Below are 23,616 nucleotides of genomic sequence, written 5' to 3'. Positions count from 1 at the left end.
ATACAGATATGATCCAGAATCAGTTTCAGCTAATACAGATATGATCCAGAATCAGATTCAGCTAATACAGATATGATCCAGAATCAGATTCAGCTAATACAGATATGATCCAGAATCAGATTCAGCTAATACAGATAATGATCCAGAATCAGATTCAGCTAATACAGATATGATCCAGAATCAGATTCAGCTAATACAGATATGATCCAGAATCAGATTCAGCTAATACAGATATGATCCAGAATCAGATTCAGCTAATACAGATAATGATCCAGAATCAGATTCAACTAATACAGATATGATCCAGAATCAGATTCAGCTAATACAGATATGATCCAGAATCAGATTCAGCTAATAGATATGATCCAGAATCAGATTCAGTTAATACACATAATGAATCAGAATCAGATTCAGCTAATACACATAATGATCCAGAATCAGATTCAGCTAATACACATAATGATCCAGAATCAGATTCAGCTAATACAGATATGATCCAGAATCAGATTCAGCTAATAGATATGATCCAGAATCAGATTCAGCTAATACAGATAATGATCCAGAATCAGATTCAGCTAATACAGATATGATCCAGAATCAGATTCAGCTAATATAGATATGATCCAGAATCAGATTCAGCTAATACAGATATGATCCAGAATCAGATTCAGCTTATACACATAATGATCCAGAATCAGATTCAGCTAATACAGATATGATCCAGAATCAGATTCAGCTAATAGATATGATCCAGAATCAGATTCAGCTAATACAGATAATGATCCAGAATCAGATTCAGCTAATACAGATATGATCCAGAATCAGATTCAGCTAATACAGATAATGATCCAGAATCAGATTCAGCTAATACAGATATGATCCAGAATCAGATTCAGCTAATACAGATATGATCCAGGATCAGATTCAGCTAATACAGATATGATCCAGAATCAGATTCAGCTAATAGATATGATCCAGAATCAGATTCAGCTAATACAGATATGATCCAGAATCAGATTCAGCTAATACAGATATGATCCAGAATCAGATTCAGCTAATACAGATAATGATCCGATTCAGATTCAGCTAATACAGATATGATCCAGAATCAGATTCAGCTAATACAGATAATGATCCAGAATCAGATTCAGCTAATACAGATATGATCCAGAATCAGATTCAGCTAATACAGATATGATCCAGAATCAGATTCAGCTAATACACATGATGATCCAGAATCAGATTCAGCTAATACAGATATGATCCAGAATCAGATTCAGCTAATAGATATGATCCAGAATCAGATTCAGCTAATACAGATAATGATCCAGAATCAGATTCAGCTAATACAGATATGATCCAGAATCAGATTCAGCTAATACAGATATGATCCAGAATCAGATTCAGCTAATGCAGATATGATCCAGAATCAGATTCAGCTAATAGATATGATCCAGAATCAGATTCAGCTTATACAGATATGATCCAGAATCAGATTCGGCTAATACAGATATGATCCAGAATCAGATTCAGCTAATACAGATAATGATCCAGAATCAGATTCAGCTAATAGATATAATCCAGAATCAGATTCAGCTAATACAGATATGATCCAGAATCAGATTCGGCTAATACAGATATGATCCAGGATCAGATTCAGCTAATACAGATATGATCCAGAATCAGATTCAGCTAATACAGATATGATCCAGAATCAGATTCAGCTAACACAGATATGATCCAGAATCAGATTCAGCTAATACAGATAATGATCTAGAATCAGATTCAGCTAATACAGATACGATCCAGAATCAGATTCAGCTAATACAGATAATGATCCAGGATCAGATCCGGAGGCTGAAATAAACTGAACAGGAGAAGCAGCAGCAGCAGGACGTCCGTCTCTGTGGAATACAGGTCCTTCTAAAAAAAATAGCATATTGTGATAGAGTTCATTATTTACCATAGTGTAATGATAAAAATTAAACTTTCATATATTTTAGATTCATTGCACACCGACTGAATATTTAAATATATTTTCTGAGAATATAGTCCACAGTATGTATATGTTTATAAGATAGCTGTGTCTCATGTAACCTTGTTATTTGTACGCGCTGTGACTATACACATTGCAACATGTAAATAGGAAAATGTTGGGGTTATTTTGTCACTTTTTGAGCAGTAGGCTAGCTGAAGCCATATAGTACCAGTCTCTGTGCTAAGCTAGGCTAGCGGGAGTGTGTGTCAGACTGAGTTATGGGATGCACGGAGATGAGAATGATATATATGGACTTATCTAACTCTGGGGGATACACTTAGGGTGCGTTCACACTTGTCATGTTTGGTTCGATTAAAACGAACCCTGGTGCGGTTGCTCGGTTAGTGCGGTTCATTTGAACATGTGTGAACGCTGCCATCCGAACCCTGGTGCGCACCAAACAAGCGGACCGAGAGCGCTAAAAAGACGGGTCTCGGTCCGCTTCCAAACGAACTCTGGTGCGGTTCGACTGATATATGAACGCAACACGGACCAAAGACATGTAAACGGACCAAAAACCGGACGTAATGTCACAAGATGCCACGCATAATGCAGCTGATTTGACGACGCGGAAAGATCGGTGTACGTTATCCAAAATGAGTAACTTTAACGTTAGAGGGCAAACGTAGAGCAACGAGGAAGAGTCTCATCAATATTTGGTCTGACGAGCATGTTTCGAAAATGCTAGAAAATACACATAAAAAGCATACCTGGCTCTTCTCATCAAAGTTCCTGTGTTGCCCATTATTAGCAGGTGCAGACGACAGAACGGCCGTCTCTTTTGCACAACGGAGGAAATCCTGCTGCTGTTTTGAATGTTTTGAACATTTTATGAGCTCTTCATGAGTTCTCAGCGGGTAAAAATAATGCCACATGTACACGCATAAAATGATCGCGTTTAATCCAGCACACAGCGTTGTTTGGAACATTTTATGAGCTCTTCATGAGTTCTCTGGTAAAAAATAATGCCATATGTTACACACGCATAAAATGATCGCGTTTATTCCAGCACACAGCGTTGTTTTGAATGTTGTGAACATTTCATGAGCTCTTCATGAGTTCTCTGGTAAAAAATAATGCCATATGTACACGCATAAAATGCCCGCGCGTGTAATCCGCACACAGCATTGTTTTGCATGTTCGGTAAACGAGCTCCTACGTCATATAAACTGACCAATCAGGTTGTGAGCGTCTCCCTGTGCCTTTGGTTCGGTAACTTTAGGTTCGCTGTTAAAAATGCCCGTGTGAACGCTAAGCGGACCAGGACTATTATGTTTGTTTTTGTTTTTTGGTCCGGACCAAACTAACCAAACGAACCGAACTACAAGTGTGAATGCACCCTTAATAAGCCAAAGTCCCAAAAAGTTGGCGTGTTCCTTAAATCTTTTTCCAAAACAACTGCTGTGCTATAACTATCTGGGCAGCGGTGACGTGTCACAGGAGTTTGGTGACGGTACAGTCAATTACAGTCGAATAAAATGCGCACAGATTTAAATTGAGAATTACTTCCATCGGCTGCAGTCTGCCGGTACTGGCTAATCACAAAAGTCGACATTGCGCTGCCATTATCACAGAATATTCCACAGAAGTTTTTATCGAAAATGACAAAAACGACAAAAACGTCAAAGGACAATTAATGACAACATGGTCCCATAACACTGAAGACTTTGACATGAAAACTCTTCATCTTCTAACTTTAACTCTAACTTGTACAACAATATAGCAGACAAGATATAACTAATCTGTTTGACAAATAACACAACAAGCAAACTATTACATAAAAATGATATAGCCTAAATATAAATAAATAATACTTGTAATAATAAAATATACCGCTTGTGTAGTCAGCTGACGTCAACACCGTGCTTTGCTTGACTACTTATTTTCGAGCATTATATATATATATATATATATATATATATATATATATATATATATATATATATATATATATATATATATATATATATATATATATATACAGGTCCTTCTCAAAAAATTTGCATATTGTGATAAAGTCCATTATTTTCCATAATGTAATGATAAAAATTAAACTTTCATATATTTTAGATGGCCCAGGATGCTTCGATAGCGGCCTTAAGCTCATCCAGAGTGTTGGGTCTCGCGTCTCTCAACTTTCTCTTCACAATATCCCACAGATTCTCTATGGGGTTCAGGTCAGGAGAGTTGAGCACAGTAATACCATGGTCAGTAAACCATTTACCAGTGGTTTTGGCACTGTGAGCAGGTGCCAGGTCATGCTGAAAAACCAAATCTTCATCTCCATAAAGCTTTTCAGCAGATGGAAGCATGAAGTGCTCCAAAATCTCCTGATAGCGAGCTGCACTGACCCTGCCCTTGATAAAACACAGTGGACCAACACCAGCAGCTGACATGGCACCCCAGACCATCACTGACTGTGGGGACTTGACACTGGACTTCAAGGTCTGGAACCCATGATTGCGGTTTTGAGTAATGAACCAGGCTGGGAGTTTTTAAAAGCCTCAGGAATCTTTTGCAGGTGTTTAGAGTTAATTAGTTGATTCAGATGATTAGGTTAATAGCCCGTTTAGAGAACCGCTTCATGATATGCTAATTTTTGGGGGGTTTTCATGAGCTGTGTGCCAAAATCATCAGCATTAAAACAATAAAAGCCCTGAAATATTTCAGTTGGTGTGCAATGAATCTAAAATATATTAAAGTTTAATTTTTATCATGGATCGTCCTGCTAGATTCAGTGATGGAGCAGTGACCTCTGACCCCAGCTGTGTGTCCCTGAAGAGCAATCAATCCATGGATCCTCCTGTTAGATTCAGTGATGGAGCAGTGACCTCTGACCCCAGCTGTGTGTCCCTGAAGAGCAATCAATCCATGGATCCTCCTGCTAAATTCAGTGATGGAGCAGTGACCTCTGACCCCAGCTGTGTGTCCCTGAAGAGCAATCAATCCATGGATCCTCCTGCTAAATTCAGTGATGGAGCAGTGACCTCTGACCCCAGCTGTGTGTCCCTGAAGAGCAATCAATCCATGGATTATCCTCCTGTTAGATTCAGTGATGGAGCAGTGACCTCTGACCCCAGGTGAGACATCCCATAAACACAAACACAGTTCTCATGAACAACTCGATAGCAGGAGCACGACAGACCAACTGATGAACATCTTACAATTATGAGCAGATTAGAGGGATATTGATCATGAAGAGGAAACAAACATATATTAGGAGTTTATTATCTGACTTTTCGGACACACTCTTGAAGGCTTGGCCGCTTGAAACAGACCGTGAGGAGGTTTAGACGCTCCAGGCTTATACGGTGTGGAAATGAACGGCTCTTTATCATCGCTGAAGTGAGCCCCAATATGATCTAGTGTTTTCACCTTTAGTGACATTAGTGTTTCATACATCCATACCAATATTAAACCGACACCACGGCAAAAACCCCACAGTGAAAGGGATTGAATAATATGACAACAGAACTTATTATTCATTGTTTTATATTTTTAAACTAAACCCACTTGGCCAGCATGTTCCTGTCCTGGTTTTGGACCGTTCCCTCGTCTTATTGGAATAATAATCACAGGCCAGTGAACATCCTGACCGAGAAGATTGCAGCAATCACATTATCAATCATGGGAACATTCACTAACCTTTCACTATTCTCAACAGGCAAATTACAAACAATATGACAAAAAGTGCTTTATTTTTCAGCTCTAGGTCTATTTAACAGCAGCAAGTCAAGAAAGACATTAAATAATCAAATAAAAACACTGCTTAGTCTTCACTCAAATGAACAAATTACACTGATTCTTAATACATATATTCAAGTTATTTAGCCAAGCGTTTCTATTTGTCATTGTTGATTGATTAACATTAATCAGACAGAATATTATGTGTGTCTTAAGACCTGCAGGGATCAGTTTCCTCAACCCTACACACTCACTAAAGACGTCCAGACTGTGTTTACCTCAATACTCCACAGGACGAGCTGTTTTACATCATTTGACCATTCAAACCCAAACCAATAATCCACCAGAGAACTGAATTGCGATCGCATGTTGTCTGAAAGGCATGTGTGCGTCAGGTCAGAGGTCAGAGGTCAGAGTCCGGCAGAAGGAGTATGTCCTGTGTTTAGTGAAAGGTGGAAGCAGAGCTCTGCACATGTCCTGACTCCTGCTGTCACACATCGGCACAAATGAAGATATACAGCTCTTATTAGGTGTGTATAGGTGCTGTCCTCCTTAAACCCTAGTGGGGAAAAAGCACGCTAAATGTTTTATATAGTTGGTTAAATGAAGTCGGTGTGCCCCCTACAGGCCTTTTGGCTGAAGTGTAGGTTGGTAAAGAACATGCAAATTGGCCATAACTACATTACATGTTTTGACAGAATAATCGTGATTAATAATCGTGATTATAACTGTGAGTAAAATAATCGTGATTATCAGTTTAATCATTATCGTGCAGCCCTATAACAGCCTCAGATTGGAAATGAAGCATGACCACACGTGTGGCTTCACTTTAGTTGTGGTTATAAGTTGATATACTACATTCACATAATATTTTTATACATTTAAAAATGTATTATTAATTTAAAATAGCATATATATCTCCATATTAACAACTGTCCGAGTAATTCTGAGTATTCATCTGTATGACAGGCAAGGGGTTAAATATGTGTATATAACAGGAGTCTTTTAAGCTAAACCTGGCATGTTTTATTCATGAACATGTTTTTATGTTTGTATTTTGTTCCCAGAGATAACCAGATAATCAGAGATGATCCGACCGGAGACCAGGAATGTCCTGAACCAGTAGATGATGTCCTTCAGAGAGTCAAAGACCAGCACAAAACCAGCATGAAGAACAAGTATGAGAGATTATTTGAGGGACTGAAACTCCAGGAGAATGAAGCCCTCCTGAACAGGATCTACACACAGCTCTACATCATAGAGGGAGAGAGAGGAGGAGTGAATGAAGAACATGAGGTTTTGCAGATGGAGAAAAGAGCCAGAAAAAAACACTCACATGACACTCCAATCTACTGCAATGCCATCTTTACAGCCTCAGCTGAACCAGGACGTGAGGAGAGACAGCAGATCAAGACTGTTCTTACTAAAGGCATCGCTGGAATCGGAAAAACCGTCTCTGTGCAGAAGTTCATTCTGGACTGGGCCGAGGGAAGAGCCAATCAGGATGTAGATTTCATGTTTGTGCTTCCATTTCGAGAGCTGAACTTGATCCGAGATCATCAGTACAGTCTTCACAGACTTCTGCTGGACTTTCATCCTGAACTTCACGATCTGGACTCAAAGATTTATCAGGAGTGTAAAGTTCTGTTCATCTTTGATGGTCTGGATGAAAGCAGAATAACACTGAGGTTTCCCGACGCTCAGGAAGTTTCTGATGAGACTGAGACTTCATCAGTGGATGTGTTGATGTCAAAGGAAGTTTCTGATGTGACTGAGACTTCATCAGTGGATGTGTTGATGTCAAAGGAAGTTTCTGATGTGACTGAGACTTCATCAGTGGATGTGTTGATGTCAAAGGAAGTTTCTGATGTGACTGAGACTTCATCAGTGGATGTGTTGATGTCAAAGCTCATGAAAGGAGAGATGCTTCCCTCGGCTCTCATCTGGATCACCTCCAGACCAGCAGCAGCCAATCAGATCCCCTCCAAATACATCCACCGGCTGACAGAGATTCAGGGATTCAATGAGCCTCAGAAGGAGGAATATTTCAGGAAGAGAATCAGGGACGAGCCTCAAGCCAGCAGAATCATCTCCCACATCAGAAGAGCAAGAAGCCTCCACATCATGTGCCACATACCCGTCTTCTGCTGGATCTCATCCACTGTGCTTCAAAAGCTCCTGGAAGAAGATCTGAGGGCAGAAATCCCTCAAACTCTGACTGAAATGTACATCCACTTCCTGCTGATCCAGATCAACATGAGGAATCAGAAGTATGAAGAGAGAGATCCAGAGAAACTCCTGCCGTCCAACAGAGAAGTGATTGTGAAACTTGCTGAAGTGGCTTTCAATCAGCTGATGAAGGGCAATGTGATGTTCTATGAGGAGGACCTGAGAGAGAGCGGCATAGACGTCACTGACGCCGCAGTGTATTCTGGGATCTGCACTGAGATCTTTAAGGAGGAATCTGTGATTCATCAGAGGAAAGTCTACAGCTTCATTCATCTGAGCCTCCAGGAGTTTCTCGCTGCTTTCTATCTGTTTTACTCTCATGTGATCAAGAACAAGAAACCACTGCATGAATTCAACTCTGACAGATCTGATAAAGACTCTCTGTATGGTCTACTAGCATCAGCAGTAGATAAAGCCCTCTGGAGTGAGAATGGACATCTGGATCTGTTCCTGCGGTTCCTGCTGGGCGTCTCTCTGGAGTCCAATCAGAGACTCTTACAGGATCTACTGACACACACAGAGGACAGCTCAGAGGACATCGGGAGAATCACACAGTACATTCAACAGAAGATCAAAGATGAGGAAGATGAGGATGATGATGGTCAACCCTCAGCTCGACTCTCAGCTGATCAATCCATCAATCTGTTCCTCTGTCTGCTGGAAGTGAAAGATCAGACTCTGTCCAGAGAGATTCAGGAGTTTGTGAAATCAGACAAACACTCAGAGAAGAAACTCTCTCCTGGTCACTGCTCAACAATCGCCTACATGCTTCAGATCTCAGAGGAGCCGCTGGATGAGCTGGACCCCATGATATACAACACATCATATGAGGGCAGAAGAAGACTGATACCAGCTGTGATCAACTGCAGAAAAGCTCTGTGAGTGTTCATTATTCACTAATGAAGAATCATGTTTAATAATCAATCTGGCACCTTTAAAATAAATGTCTTTAAATGGGAGATTTTCTCCTAAATAACCTAAACCTTTTCTCCCAGAATCCTAAAGGGGTCACGACACGCCTTTTTAATTCAGCTGATAGTCGAGCAGAAAGCCTGTTACCGCCGCGGTTAAACACAACCCAGTCACGTGACATTGCTGAAATCACCAGCAGGTGTCTTTTTCACTTGTGATGGAAGATAAAATAATGACATAAATGATTGGTAATATGAGTAGCTATAATAATATATCATTATAACATTTAATCTTCACTAATTATTCATCATGAATGACAGCTATTTGACTATTGTCACAGTGAACTATTACAGGGACAGCTGTGCTTGAAGTGCTCTTACTTTACTGAACAGTACTAGTCAGTATTTTACATTAAAGGCGTCATGAACTGGCTGTTTATCTTTTTTTATACTGTTGTCTGAGGTCAATTAATGACGTTTGTGTGGTTTTTACATTCAAAATCATCATAACTAATAAGTAATAGGCTATTTCCTACACTGGTTTTGAGGCTGTCTCCTGAACGCTGGGTTTTGATGGGCGTGTCACTGGAGACTTGGAAGTAAACGCCCACGGCTAGGATTGGATAAGATTTGCATATTTAATGAGCTTCAGCTGCGCTGTCATATCTAGCCTCTGTCAGTTCAGTTCACATGAGTCACATCAGTCAGTGGGCGGGGCTACTCTTTCAGCAATGTGATCAAGTTAATGTCACAAATAAAAGGTTTGAAACTTACATTTAATAATGTGCTGATGTATTTCAGCAGGTCACGCACATACTTATGTAAGAACTGAGGCCGCATCAGACACAAATTAATCTTCCAGATGATTTGTTCATGCATAATTCCACACAAAACTCAACTCAACAAATCAACAATTTATGGCCTTAATTGAAGTGGACGCCGGTCAGTCTGCCTCAAGCCACAAAAACCCAAGCTATGCACTTAATCGCCCGGCAAACTTTGGCAACTCTGAGCAACACCAGAGATAACAACAGACTTTATTTGACCACAAGACAATTAAACAAACCAGATCTCTATTTTCTCAATGACCTTTAAATGAACGATGAGTGTCATGGTTAGAATCCACACTAAAAACCCACAGAAACTGTTTGTTACATATAAACTGCATAAAATCATTCAAAGGATTGATGGTCAGACTGGCATTCAAACAGCCTTCGACTGCATAATTCTTTATCAGCTCTATAACCAATACACGTGACCATTATGCATAATTCTCTATCAGCTCTATAACCAATACACGGGACCATTATGCATAATTCTCTATCAGCTCTATAACCAATACACGTGACCATTATGCATAATTCTTTATCAGCTCTATAACCAATACACGTGACCATTATGCATAATTCTCTATCAGCTCTATAACCAATACACGTGACCATTATGCATAATTCTCTATCAGCTCTATAACCAATACACGTGACCATTATGCATAATTCTTTATCAGCTCTATAACCAATACACGTGACCATTATGCATAATTCTCTATCAGCTCTATAACCAATACACGTGACCATTATGCATAATTCTTTATCAGCTCTATAACCAATACACGTGACCATTATGCATAATTCTCTATCAGCTCTATAACCAATACACGTGACCATTATGCATAATTCTTTATCAGCTCTATAACCAATACACGGGACCATTATGCATAATTCTCTATCAGCTCTATAACCAATACACGTGACCATTATGCATAATTCTTTATCAGCTCTATAACCAATACACGTGACCATTATGCATAATTCTCTATCAGCTCTATAACCAATACACGTGACCATTATGCATAATTCATGGAACTATATAATGGTATAACTATTGAAGGGTTGTTTGAAAATATGCCTTGTCTGGCATGATTGTAAATCTCTGTTCATAATTCAGAAGATGGTTTGATTGAATGAATGTATAATGTTCTTATAATAAGAAATCATGTCTAAATTTACTCTCTGCTTCGAGCAGGAAAGTAGGAGAACACAGATAACATAATTTATGGTGAGGATGAGGACACATTCCCCTCTGAACCAAGATCATCTAGCCTAATTGGTCAGAATCCATCCAGGAGGATGGGCAGATTTTTAGGGCCCAAGCCCTATTGTTCTTCTAAGGACAATTTAGCTTTCTCTGCATTTAAAACACAGACGAGCTCTTCTGGCACTGCAGGGTTGTGTTATTGAAAAAACAAGCTCTAGGAGTCGCACGATAACTACGCACACGCTGCGGCATTAGTTTCGGCTTTTGTTCACACAGCGCTCGTCCCGGGTCGAATCCCGCAATATTACTAGGTCCCTGACCCGGGTCGAATTCGGTAATCAATCCCGGGACGTGGTTGCTTTCACACAGAAGGCGACCCGGCAATGCTCCGGGAATATTGCGGGTCCGACGTGCAGTGTGAAAGGGGCTTAGAACTCTTGTCTAACCCGCCTTGGTAACACTTTATAATAACGTTCAGTTGTAAGTCATTTATAAGTGGTTAGTTAATGATGAACTAATCATTTACAAAACATGACCATGCATTTCATAGATGTTAATAAATTGTTATTTTTTGTGTTTTGTAGATTCAGTTATAAATTATTTACAAATTATTAGGTAATGATAAACTAATAATTTATAAATCATGACTATACGTTCATAAATGATTAAGTATAATATGCTAACGATTTACAAATCTGTCAAAGTTATCTTCAAAAATATATAATATAAAATAATCAAACAGATCCTTAGTAAATGGTTAAGTTACTAGTTAATATATTATTAATCACTGAAATGTCAGAGTACCATTATCTCAATAAATTATCAATAATGAACAAATGATGATCAAACCATTAGTAATTGATGAGTATATAATGTATCGATGCATATCCCAATGCGTCAGATCAAGACACATTTAATTCTTTGCATTTGTAAAAGTATTAGCTCATGTTGCAGTCCAAGTTTTCTGAAGTCATACGATATCTTTATGTGAAGAACAGAGTTGATCTTAATGTTTTAATTGTTGAAATGATGATCCCTTTATAAACGCATATTTCTCATATTTCTCAATCAAATAATATACCCGACTCTTTAGCAGGACGCAATCGGTCACATGACACACGAGACCCAATGGCATTTTACAATCAAAGCTGACGTAATGACGCAATCGGTCACATGACACACGAGAGCCAATGGCATTTTACAATCAAAGCTGACGTAATGACTCAATCGGTCACATGACACACGACACACGACAGCCAATGCTGTCAAAGCTGACGTGACGTTTCTTCCGGCGGCAGATTTTGAAATGTGTTGATCTTCGGCCGGTGGATGGACTCGACACTGCTGATCGCTTCTGGGGATTTACTTCACACAAACCAATCGTTTGGCCTCGGGACACTTGGAATATTTGTGCTTTTTGAATAAAATGTTCCTGCAGTCGTATCTGCCTGTTATATTTTATCTGCCTGTTTTTTTATAATACACAAACGGGTAGGTTTAGGGAAGGGATTGGGTTACATGACGAATAGGAGTTAAATGCTTACAGTAATTAGATGAATTACCTATTTACACATTTCTATTGCCACAGGTGAGGAATAGCAGAATTGAATTTTCACATGTACATTTGTTGTAGCAAACGGGGGACGCATTTGTAACGGGTGAGAAAGATCTACGAATGATGTGTAAGACATTTACAAGTGATGAATAGTCTACACTTTAGATTAGGGGACGCAGAAAGCGATGTAAATGCCTTGTATACGTGTACAGATCATTGGTAACAGATGACAAAGTTTAGTAAATTTAGTAAATGCATAGTCATGTTTTGTAAATTATTAGTTCATCATTAACTAATCAATTGTAAATTACTTATAACTGAATCTACTAAATATATGTAAAATAATGATCATATCACTCATTAATCATTTATGAGCACATAGTCATGTTTAATAAATAATTAATTTACTTATTTACTAATCACTTGTAAATGACTTGTAACGGATTTTACAAAACAGTCATAAAATGTGAGCATATCACTTGATAATCATTTATGAATGTTTTGTAAATGATTATTTCATCATTAACTAACCACTTATAAATGACTAACAACTGAACGTTATTATAAAGTGTTACCCTTCTCTTTCTTTTACTTAGTTTCTTTTCCTTCCGTTGAGTTTTGTGTTCTAAGTTCAGTTTTTCCTCATAGTTTCAACCAACGATCTACAGCGAGTGTGCTTCAACTTTAAAAAATACCCACACGACTTTCCATCCAGCTGCCAAAACACCACGTGATTGGCTTCCTAAGGCGTCGATCAAAAACACTATAAGACCGTCAGCGAATCCCAGACTCGGGAAACCCCTGCAGCCAGGAGTAAGGAAAAGGGAATGCCCATTCAAAGACGATACGAGATACAAACGCAAATAATACCTCCAGATTCTAAACTGAACTGGTGCATTGATGACAGCAATACCTCTCCCTTTACCTTTCAGACGCGGCTCGTGTTTATAACTATAATCTAGGGGGGTGCACTCATTTAAAATAATGTAGTCGTCAGGTTTTAGCCAGGTTTCTGTCAAACACAGCACATCTAGGTTGATCTATAATCATATCATTAACAATAAGCGCTAGGCACTTTTAACAGGATCCTCAGTGTGTGCGTCACTGAGTGGGGAGAACCTGTTTGATGTTCTAATCTGAACGGTAGAGTGTTTTTTTGATCCGCGACTTTGCTTTCTCATCGTCACTCACCCCTGCTGCGCGGGCTCAGCCAGAACCAAACAATGAGTGTTCACTAAGCTAGTCGCATCCAAATCAGTGTCTAAAGCTGTTACATTCTCACTACTCTCACATAAAGTCTGGATGCGTGTCTCTAAATCTGAAATCTTCTGTCAGCCTGATTATTTCTTTACATTTATAACATGCAAAGCCCTGCTAAAATTGTATCATGTAGCTAGCAATATCAAATTTAACTTGATAAGCAATATTAAACAATATATGGTAAGGGAGTAAGTTATATTTAAGAGTATAGACAACAATGAAAATATATCAAAGAGAGATTCAAATGCATGAAATAGTCCCAGGGAGTAGGCTTAATGGAGTAAGAGTAACCAGAGAGTAAGCTTACACATCATGGATGGATGTCCTGGGTGGCCCTGCCACATGGTGTTTTTTTTTTTTTTTTTTTTTTTTTTGACAAAATGCACTGCAATGCTCTCTCCACCTGATGGACCATCGTGAACCCCCTAACCGAACCCCTTTCAAGGGTGGTGAGAATGGAGGAGCTGTCCTTATCTATCCATGCATGAGCAAGGAAGAGACCGCTGCCTGTGTCTGGGCTCCCAAGTGTGACCCCTAGTGTCTGAACTTTGACACAATGTCAAAGGGAAAATATTTACCAAATGAACAATTTAGAAGTAAGGATTTAATCCAGTAGAAAAATTGTAAAACTGCAATAAATGCATAGCTGTCTGGAGAATCTCTCAAAACTTTAAATGTTTATACCCTTAATATACGCAAAATGTTAAATATTCACTAGTTGAAGAAGCAGTAAAGAGCTAATCTGATTTCAGATATTAATACAATCAGATTATTAACAGGAGCTCACCTTATTCTGATTCAATGTTCAGATAATGTCATCCTACTTTGCTGAGGTCAAAAAACTGGCAACACTCTGTACATGATTTTTTTGTTTTATTATTTCGTAAATTGTATTTAATCTCTTCTAGATTGTGTGGCTATAATCTCTCAGATCAGCATTGTGAAGTCGTGTCATCAGCTCTACAATCCTCAAACTCTGTCCTGAGAGAGCTGGATCTGCGTAACAATGACCTGCAGGATTCAAGAGGGAAGCTGCTTTCTGACGCACTGAGGAGTCCAAACTGTCAGCTGCAGATACTGAGGTATTAAGAAAATATAAGAGATAATTTACAGTCAGCTGGTCATAATGGTGATATGTGTCTGTAGATGATCTGACTGTTTATGTTTTTTCTCTAATCTCTATCAGTCTTGCTGGCTGTAATCTCACTGCTCAGTGTTGTGAGAGTTTGTCATCAGCTCTACAGTCCTCCAACTCTGCCCTGAGAGAGCTGGACCTGAGTAACAATGACCTACGTGATTCAGGAGTGAAGCTGCTCTCGGATGGACTGAAGAGTCCAAACTGTCAGCTGCAGATACTGAGGTATTAAGAAAATATAAGTTTATAGTATTTATAGTCAGCTGGTAATAATTGTGATGCGTGTTTGTAGATCTCCTGACTGTCTGAGTCTGTAGATGGTCTGAGTCTGTGTGTGTGTCTGTAGATTATCTTAATGTCTGTGTCTGTAGATGGTCTGAGTCTGTGTGTGTCTGTAGATTATATGACTGTATGTGTCTGTAGATTATCTGACTGTTTGAGTCTGTAGATGTTCCGAGTCTGTGTATGTCTGTAGATTATCTGACTGTCTGAGTCTGTAGATGGTCTGAGTGTCTGAGTCTGTAGATCGTCTGAGTCTGTGTGTCTGTAGATTATCTGACTGTGTATGTCTGTAGATTATCTGACTGTCTGAGTCTGTAGATGGTCTGAGTCTGTGTGTCTGTAGATTATCTGACTGTGTGTGTCTGTAGATGGTCTGAGTGTCTGAGTCTGTAGATCGTCTGAGTCTGTGTGTCTGTAGATTATCTGACTGTGTGTGTCTGTAGATTATCTGACTGTCTGAGTCTGTAGATCGTCTGAGTGTCTGAGTCTGTAGATCGTCTGAGTCTGTGTGTCTGTAGGTTATCTGACTGTTTGTGTCTGTAGGTTATCTGACTGTTTGTGTCTGTAGATGGTCTGACTTTGTGTGTCTGTAGATTATCTGACTGTGTGTCTGTAGATTATCTGACTGTGTGTATCTGTAGATTATCTGACTGTGTGTGTCTGTAGGTTATCTGACTCTTGTGTGTCTGTAGGTTATCTGACTGTGTGTGTCTGTAGATTATCTGACTGTGTGTGTCTGTAGGTTATCTGACTGTTGTGTGTCTGTAGGTTATCTGACTGTGTGTGTCTGTAGATTATCTGACTGTGTGTGTCTGTAGATTATCTGACTGTGTGTGTCTGTAGATTATCTGACTGTGTGTGTCTGTAGATTATCTGACTGTTGTGTGTCTGTAGATTATCTGACTGTGTGTGTCTGTAGATTATCTGACTGTGTGTGTCTGTAGATTATCTGACTGTTGTGTGTCTGTAGATTATCTGACTGTGTGTCTGTAGATTATCTGACTGTGTGTCTGTAGATTATCTGACTGTGTGTGTCTGTAGATTATCTGACTGTTTTGAGTCTGTAGATGGTCTGACTGTGTGTGTCTGTAGGTTATCTGACTGTGTGTGTCTGTAGGTTATCTGACTGTTGTGTGTCTGTAGATGGTCTAACTGTGTGTGTCTGTAGGTTGTCTGGCTGTATGGTGACAGAGGAAGGCTGTGGTTATGTGTCTTCAGCTCTGAGTTTAAACCCATCACACCTGAGAGAGCTGGATCTGAGCTACAATCACCCAGGACAATCAGGAGTCCAGCTGCTCAAACACAAACTGGAGGATCCAAACTATAAACTGCAGATACTCAAGTATGTCAAACACTAATACTGACATACTGAATGTGTGTGAATGATGCATATCTACTAGTGTTGTCAAAAATATCGATATTTCGATATATATAACGATACTGGAATATCTGAAACGATACGATTCTCAGTTTTTACTGTATCGATATCAGCTGCGCTCTCCTTCTCCGACCGAAAGCGAGTTGACACACACCGGCATATTCTCCCTCAGCCCGGTTAACCTCTGAGCACGGCGAACGCGCGTTCTGCTGGACTTTTTCCTCATATCAGTGTGTTAGTGTTAGCGTGTGATCGGTCTGAATTTCGCGCGGGATTGCACATAAATTAATTCTACTAATCCCCGCAGATTTCGTGCTCACATCTGAAGCGCACACACACATAGCCTACCGTAATAAAGCCGCCTCTGAGATGATACAAGTGCAAACATTTGCTTCTTTTCCAGCTTATTATTGGTCAAATACACTCAAAGAATTATCAGTGCACATCTGGAAGAGTATTAACGTAAACACAGTCGCAAACAGTTCAGGAAGAACAGGAACAGTGCAGGATCCATGTGTCCCTTAGTCTTAAAGAGACCGCAGTCATTTGTTATTCAAACTACAAAAAGACAAACGATCAACTGCTCTTGACTGATCAACTTGTGTAACTTTAATAGTTTCATCTGTACGCTATTGAATTTTTTACAAAGAACATTATCCAATGTTGTTTTAAATGTAATTACTATGCAGTTTTTTTTATTCAGTTTCTTATCTGAATGTTAGACCTACCTGAAAAAATAAAGCAGTCTATTTAATTTGTATCTTCTATTCTATTGTATTTATTTGTGCTGTTGTTTGTAATCTGTTTATTTGTTCTTATTTTATTACTGTTTACTCGTCTTTTTTCCATAATCCAATTTACCATTCGAAATCAAGCTTTCTTGTGCTGTGTGTAAGCTATTGCAGCACAATTACCCCATTGTAAAAAATACATTGAGATAATTTTAATAGTAATTGATCAATAATTGTTCAAATCATGAACGAATTGTTCAAATCAAACGATGCCCAACCCTAAGGAACATGCTGGCCACATGAATTTTTTGTAAAAAATAACAATGAATAATAACAAGTTCTGTTGTCATATTAAGCATCTTATCTTTTTTTTTTTTTTACTGTGGTATCAATTTAGTATCAATATATCGATATTTTAGTCTGGTATCGTATCGAAGTCATAATTTTGGTATCGTGACAACACTAATATCTACATTAATGTGTGTTTATAGTGTGGATCATGGAGGAGAGGACATGATGACAGCAGGACTACGGAAGTGTACGTATACACACACACACACACACACACACACACACACACACACTAATGGTTGTGTCACTATTTCTGAGCTCATCACATAGACTTCTATTGTTTTTCTATCAGGTTAATGAGCTTGCAGGGTTTTTTTATTCACTTTGGTACTATTTTCACAAGTAAGGTGTACATTTTCAAAACTTAGTACAAAACTCCAAAATGATCACACTTGTAACACAGCTAGTAATTTAATCAAAATCTAATCTAATGCTTTCATTCAGTTGCACATATATTTTCAGTTCACATAAACATTGTTTCAAACACAAGACTATTGTAATATGCAATGAGAACATTTGGTTTAACCCTCTGGACCCTAAGGGTATTTTGTGGCCCTGAAGAAGTTTGACATACTCTGACATTTGTGTTTTTTTCAGTTGCTTTAAAGCAGTTTTACTCATTGCCAAGCTTTAATTTGCGGCTCGCATTATATCACATGTGAATGCGTATCAATAGTACGAGTGTGCAATCTCGTGGAATATATATGAGTTTTGGCGTGCATATGCTACGCAGTTTTTCGCGTGCATATGATACGCACTTTATGGCGTGTATATGACACGATCTTGGATGGGGGTGGGGGGTTCGTGCGTATAATACGCGTATCATATGCACGCAAAAAAACTGCGTACCATATGCACGCCAAATACATTCTACGACGCTAAATTAGGACGATTCTAACAGAGAAACCGCCTCACCAATGAACATCTTTCATGCCTCACAAGGATTGCAACGACAAGCTACAAATACAACATGAAGAAAGTCAAGGAAATGCATGCTTCCGCTAATCCCAGCATTAATGTAATCCTGCTTTTTTAGATGGCAGGAGTCTTCGGCTCGTCCCGTCTTTTTTAGTCTGCGTGTTCTTCAATCCGCAGCGGCGCGGAGCAGAGCGCACGTCAGAAGCAGAGGTGTGTGTGTGTGTGTGTGTGTGTGTGTGTGTGTGTGTGTGTATACATCGGAGCCTCTGTAGCAGATATATGCACCTTTTGTAAAAATGAAAGTTAAGACATCTGCCATTTATTTTTCTCTTGTATTGTATCTTCAAGTTTCTTTTGGCGGCCAAGTTTTATTTTCACAAAAATATTCAGGCAAATTAATAAACTTTTGTCTACTCTAATTTCACAATTTTTAACTGAAAATATGCCTGTGTGATTCATAATGTAGGCCTAATTAACGAACAAGAAATATTAACAAAGCCATTTTCATCAGATTAGGCATTTTTAGTGCTATTGTTATCTAATTTTTTGGCCTTCAGAACATCTTAAAATGCACATATGTAGATCATAGAAATAAAAAAAATTCTCGGGGGAGCATGCCCCCCGAACCCCCCTAACATTTTGGATCTCTGTAATTATAAACATTATTGGATACAATTATTACATGTAAAGTATGAACATGCAGTAAGGGGGTAATATTTACTTTATAAGTAATAAACAGCCAATATTGTATGGGTATGCATGTTTGTAAGACACTACACTATGTTAGCCTACCATTTTTTCCATAGACTCTGGGAACTAAGCTCCCCTAAAACGAAAATCCTAGAAACGCCCCTGCTTTGCAATAAAAGTGGCTCTCCTATTGATTTTGTGCTATCAGTGCGGCTCTCATGAAAAAAATAGTGAAGACCACTGCTTTAAAGCATAATTATGGCTAAAGTCTGATTGCACTGTATTCACCACTAACTGGGCTAAAGTAATATGTGAGCAACATGTACATAAAAGTTTGTAGTTTTGAGAAAATAATGTTTATGCATAGTTTTTGGGGAAAAAAAGTGTTTAGTTAATGCAAACAGGCCATATAACACTTTAAGCATTTGTTCACAAGGCTTTTCAGAACTGGATGGTTTTGAGTAAAGTTGTCTTCAAAACATTGTGAAAACCATTTTGATCACTCATTCATACAAAATAAAATAATCATTTAACATATTGACACTTATTGTCAGAAATGGCTGTATGCGGGGAGGGTGTGGCTAATCATGAATAATGCTGTGATTCACACCTGAGGCATCAACGTGTCCTCATCTGACTATCAGTGAGGAAGGTGCAGAGGGAATTATAGAGAATGAATGTGAGGAGACTTAATGATTGAATGTATTGTGTTACGTGTAGATGCACCAATGATGAAGAGTTCAAGACTTCCAAACACAAATGAGCCTTTATTCAAATAAACGGACTTTCCAAAGAACATCTAAAAAGACCAAACATGTGACATTACTCCCCCCTCCCGGGGCGGGCACCCTGAAGTCCTGGGGTATACTAATTGGTGGCAATAAATATCGAAATATATATTCATCTCTGGCTTTATTTTTCAATGTGTTAATTCATAGTTTCTAAAACATGTAAATGAACGGCAAGAGCGGATTAAACATTTCTGTTTCTGTTCTGTTTTCAGTTAAAAAGATGTCAGTTAAGCGTCTTGAGTTAATGATTTTTACAACGAAAGTGATTCAATCAAGAACTTTAATAGCTCGATAAACTTTATCTTAGAGCTGTTGGTAAAGCCAAAAAAAACTATGTCTATTAATTTTTATATTATCTGTAAAGCTGCTTTGAAATAATCTGTATTGTAAGAAGCGCTAGGCCTATAAATGAAGATTGCGCGGAGCGGAGTTCTGGAGATAAGAATGGCGCGGCTTGATCTTTGGCTGACCAATCAGAGGAAAGGGGCGTTTTGTGCCCGCCCATTTTGAGATCGAACTAAAGCATGCATCCACATTTTATTTTGTATGTATGCGCGAGTGTTTTATGGATGTGTACGCGCGCATCGAGTTTATATGTATGTGCGAGTGAGTATAGGTGTGTCTGCGTGCAGTGAGTTTATATGTATATGCGAGTATTTATAGGTGTATATGCATGGAAGTTTATATGTATATGCGAGTGTTTATAGGTGTATATGCATGAAAGTTTATATGTATATGCGAGTGTTTATAGGTGTGTCTGCGTGCAGTGAGTTTATATGTATATGCGAGTATTTATAGGTGTATATGCATGGAAGTTTATATGTATATGCGAGTATTTATAGGTGTATATGAATGGAAGTTTATATGTATATGCAAGTATTTATAGGTGTATATGCATGGAAGTTTATATGTATGTGTGAGTGTTTATAGGTGTATATGCATGGAAGTTTATATGTATGTGCGAGTGTTTATAGGTGTATATGCATGGAAGTTTATATGTATATGCGAGTGTTTATAGGTGTATATGCATGGAAGTTTATATGTATATGCGAGTGTTTATAGGTGTATATGCATGGAAGTTTATATGTATGTGTGAGTGTTTATAGGTGTATATGCATGGAAGTTTATATGTATGTGTGAGTGTTTATAGGTGTATATGCATGGAAGTTTATATGTATGTGTGAGTGTTTATAGGTGTATATGCATGGAAGTTTATATGTATGTGTGAGTGTTTATAGGTGTATATGCATGGAAGTTTATATGTATGTGCGAGTGTTTATAGGTGTATGTGCATGGAAGTTTATATGTATATGCAAGTATTTATAGGTGTATATGCATGGAAGTTTATATGTATGTGCGAGTGTTTATAGGTGTATATGCATGGAAGTTTATATGTATGTGTGAGTGTTTATATGTTTATAGGTGTATATGCATGAAAGTTTATATGTATGTGCGAGTGTTTATAGGTGTATATGCATGGAAGTTTATATGTATGTGTGAGTGTTTATAGGTTTATAGGTGTATATGCATGAAAGTTTATATGTATGTGCGAGTGTTTATAGGTGTATATGCATGGAAGTTTATATGTATGTGCGAGTGTTTATAGGTGTATATGCATGGAAGTTTATATGTATGTGTGAGTGTTTATAGGTGAATATGCATGGAAGTTTATATGTATATGCGAGTGTTTATAGGTGTATATGCATGGAAGTTTATATGTATGTGTGAGTGTTTATAGGTGTATATGCATGGAAGTTTATATGTATGTGTGAGTGTTTATAGGTGAATATGCATGGAAGTTTATATGTATGTGCGAGTGTTTATAGGTGTAAAAAATACATTAATATAGTCATTTGATAAAGCAAGGGTCAAACGTAATATAACTATCCTAACTACTAAACTTCTGATATGAAGAAAAACTTCCGGAATGGAAAACCCAAACAAATTGAGAAAGCGCTAACTCTCCCAGTGGGCAGTCTGAAGATGGAGGATCAGGTAATGGAGTCCACTCAGGAAAGAGTCCCTCTCTGCAGACGCTAAGAGAAGAATTCCCAGATAGCAGACGGCTCTGGCCCTAGACCGCTAATAAGGCTCGTTAAACCAATGGAGTCAAATATTGGATAAAGACCGCACACCTGAGTTAACCACACACACTCTGGAGAACGATTTAAGACGCCATGTGTGCCTTCCTTTACTCATAAATCACAATTAGACAACTTAGAAAAATATGCAAAGATGACATTATATGAGATGACTTTATGACAAAAATGAATAATGACCGAAAGAATAGGAGGATCTCGACGACGCCATTTTAAGAGCCGTTAAACAGGCCTTGACAGATCAACAACAGCACTGCGATAATGTCAAGTCAAGCAGGCGAACGAATCTGTCATGACCTGACAGCTGGTGTACATAGTTATAACTGTCAGCACAACTGTTCGTTCACTCAAGATGTTAGATATCATAATGTTTGGTCACATGGAGATACGCTTTCAACATCCCATTCTGTATGACGTACGTTATTCTCTCGGTCTGAATGGCGGGGCTCTGTATTATTAGTTGGAATGCAGCGGCTGAATTCTCCCATCAAGCGCACAAGATGCTTGGAGTTTTTACACCGTAAATCTGTATCCATAGCATTAATTCAAGAGTCGCATTTAAAATCTGTAGATGTCCATCGATTTCAAAACAGACGATTGAAGTTGGTGGCGCACTGATGTGCTGACACTAAAACAAAGGGAGTTCTAATTTTAGTAAGTAGGAAATTACAGATATCAATAGACTATACAGAGAATTTGATGAATGGAAGATGTGTGTGCGCTCTTGTTAAATTAATAATACTAAGATGCTTTTAGCTTCTGTCTATGCCCCAAACATATTTAATCCATCCGTTTTATATCACTTGAAAAAAGTTTAAGCTAATTTCCTGATATACCCGTTATTATAGGAGGTGATTTCAATTCGTATCTAGACCCAGTGATGGATCGATCATCTGGAGGACAATCCTCTCCCTCAATCTCATCGCTTGCATTTAAAACATTTATATCCAATTTAAACTTGGTTGATTTATGGCGCTTTAGAAATGACCATTTGAAAGATTTTTCTTTCTACTCTGCTCGTCACCACACATATTCTAGGATTGATTATAGATGTGTCTCGCCGTCTTTGATTAACAGTATTCCGCATTTAACAATGTTAACCATTCTTATCTCTGATCACTCCCCAATACTTTGCAATATTACGCCTTCTACCTTCACTCCTAAATGCTATAGGTGGCGATTTAACGACAGTCTGTTGACAAATTCAGAGTTTATGGTGCAAATTAAAAAACAGATTAAGGAGTTCTTGGAAATGAACAGATCACATTGTAAAAACCCACAGATATTATGGGAGACTTGCAAGTGTTTTATAAGAGGGTCTTGTATAGCTTTTTCTTCAAAATTGAAAGCACTTGGAATGAGGAGAATGTCGGAGATTGAACAAGAGGTGCAGTCGTTGGAGGAACAACAAAAAGTACACTTCACGGAGCAAAGACGTAATACTATATCCGCTCTGAGGGGGAATATAATTCTTTATCTCTACACAAGGCTGAGTTCATCGTGCATACAACTAGACTAAAATATTAT

General features: G+C 38.4%; 1 protein-coding gene across 3 annotated transcripts in view; it reads left to right on the top strand.

Annotated features, from left to right (window-relative positions):
* The first annotated feature begins 4,150 nt into the window (after nucleotides 1-4,150).
* The window catches only part of LOC137046754 (NACHT, LRR and PYD domains-containing protein 12-like), a 75,640-nt gene continuing 56,174 nt past the window's right edge, over nucleotides 4,151-23,616 (top strand). The window contains exons 1-8 of one of the 3 annotated variants that reach the window (XM_067424143.1): nucleotides 4,151-4,559; nucleotides 4,771-5,118; nucleotides 6,790-7,429; nucleotides 7,580-8,829; nucleotides 14,623-14,796; nucleotides 14,901-15,074; nucleotides 16,300-16,473; nucleotides 17,732-17,778. In XM_067424143.1, the coding sequence (XP_067280244.1) occupies nucleotides 4,495-4,559; nucleotides 4,771-5,118; nucleotides 6,790-7,429; nucleotides 7,580-8,829; nucleotides 14,623-14,796; nucleotides 14,901-15,074; nucleotides 16,300-16,473; nucleotides 17,732-17,778 (2,872 nt within the window). In that variant the 5' untranslated portion in view covers nucleotides 4,151-4,494. Of the gene's footprint in view, nucleotides 4,560-4,770; nucleotides 5,119-6,789; nucleotides 7,430-7,470; nucleotides 8,830-14,622; nucleotides 14,797-14,900; nucleotides 15,075-16,299; nucleotides 16,474-17,731; nucleotides 17,779-23,616 lie in introns of those variants that run through there. The other 2 variants (XM_067424142.1, XM_067424141.1) reach the window with 2 other exon arrangements.

The sequence above is a fragment of the Pseudorasbora parva genome, chromosome 18 (assembly GCF_024679245.1).
Source record: "Pseudorasbora parva isolate DD20220531a chromosome 18, ASM2467924v1, whole genome shotgun sequence".
NCBI lineage: Eukaryota > Metazoa > Chordata > Actinopteri > Cypriniformes > Gobionidae > Pseudorasbora > Pseudorasbora parva.
The sequence above is the reverse complement of the archived record's forward strand: the minus strand, read 5'-3'. Positions and strand labels throughout refer to the sequence as shown.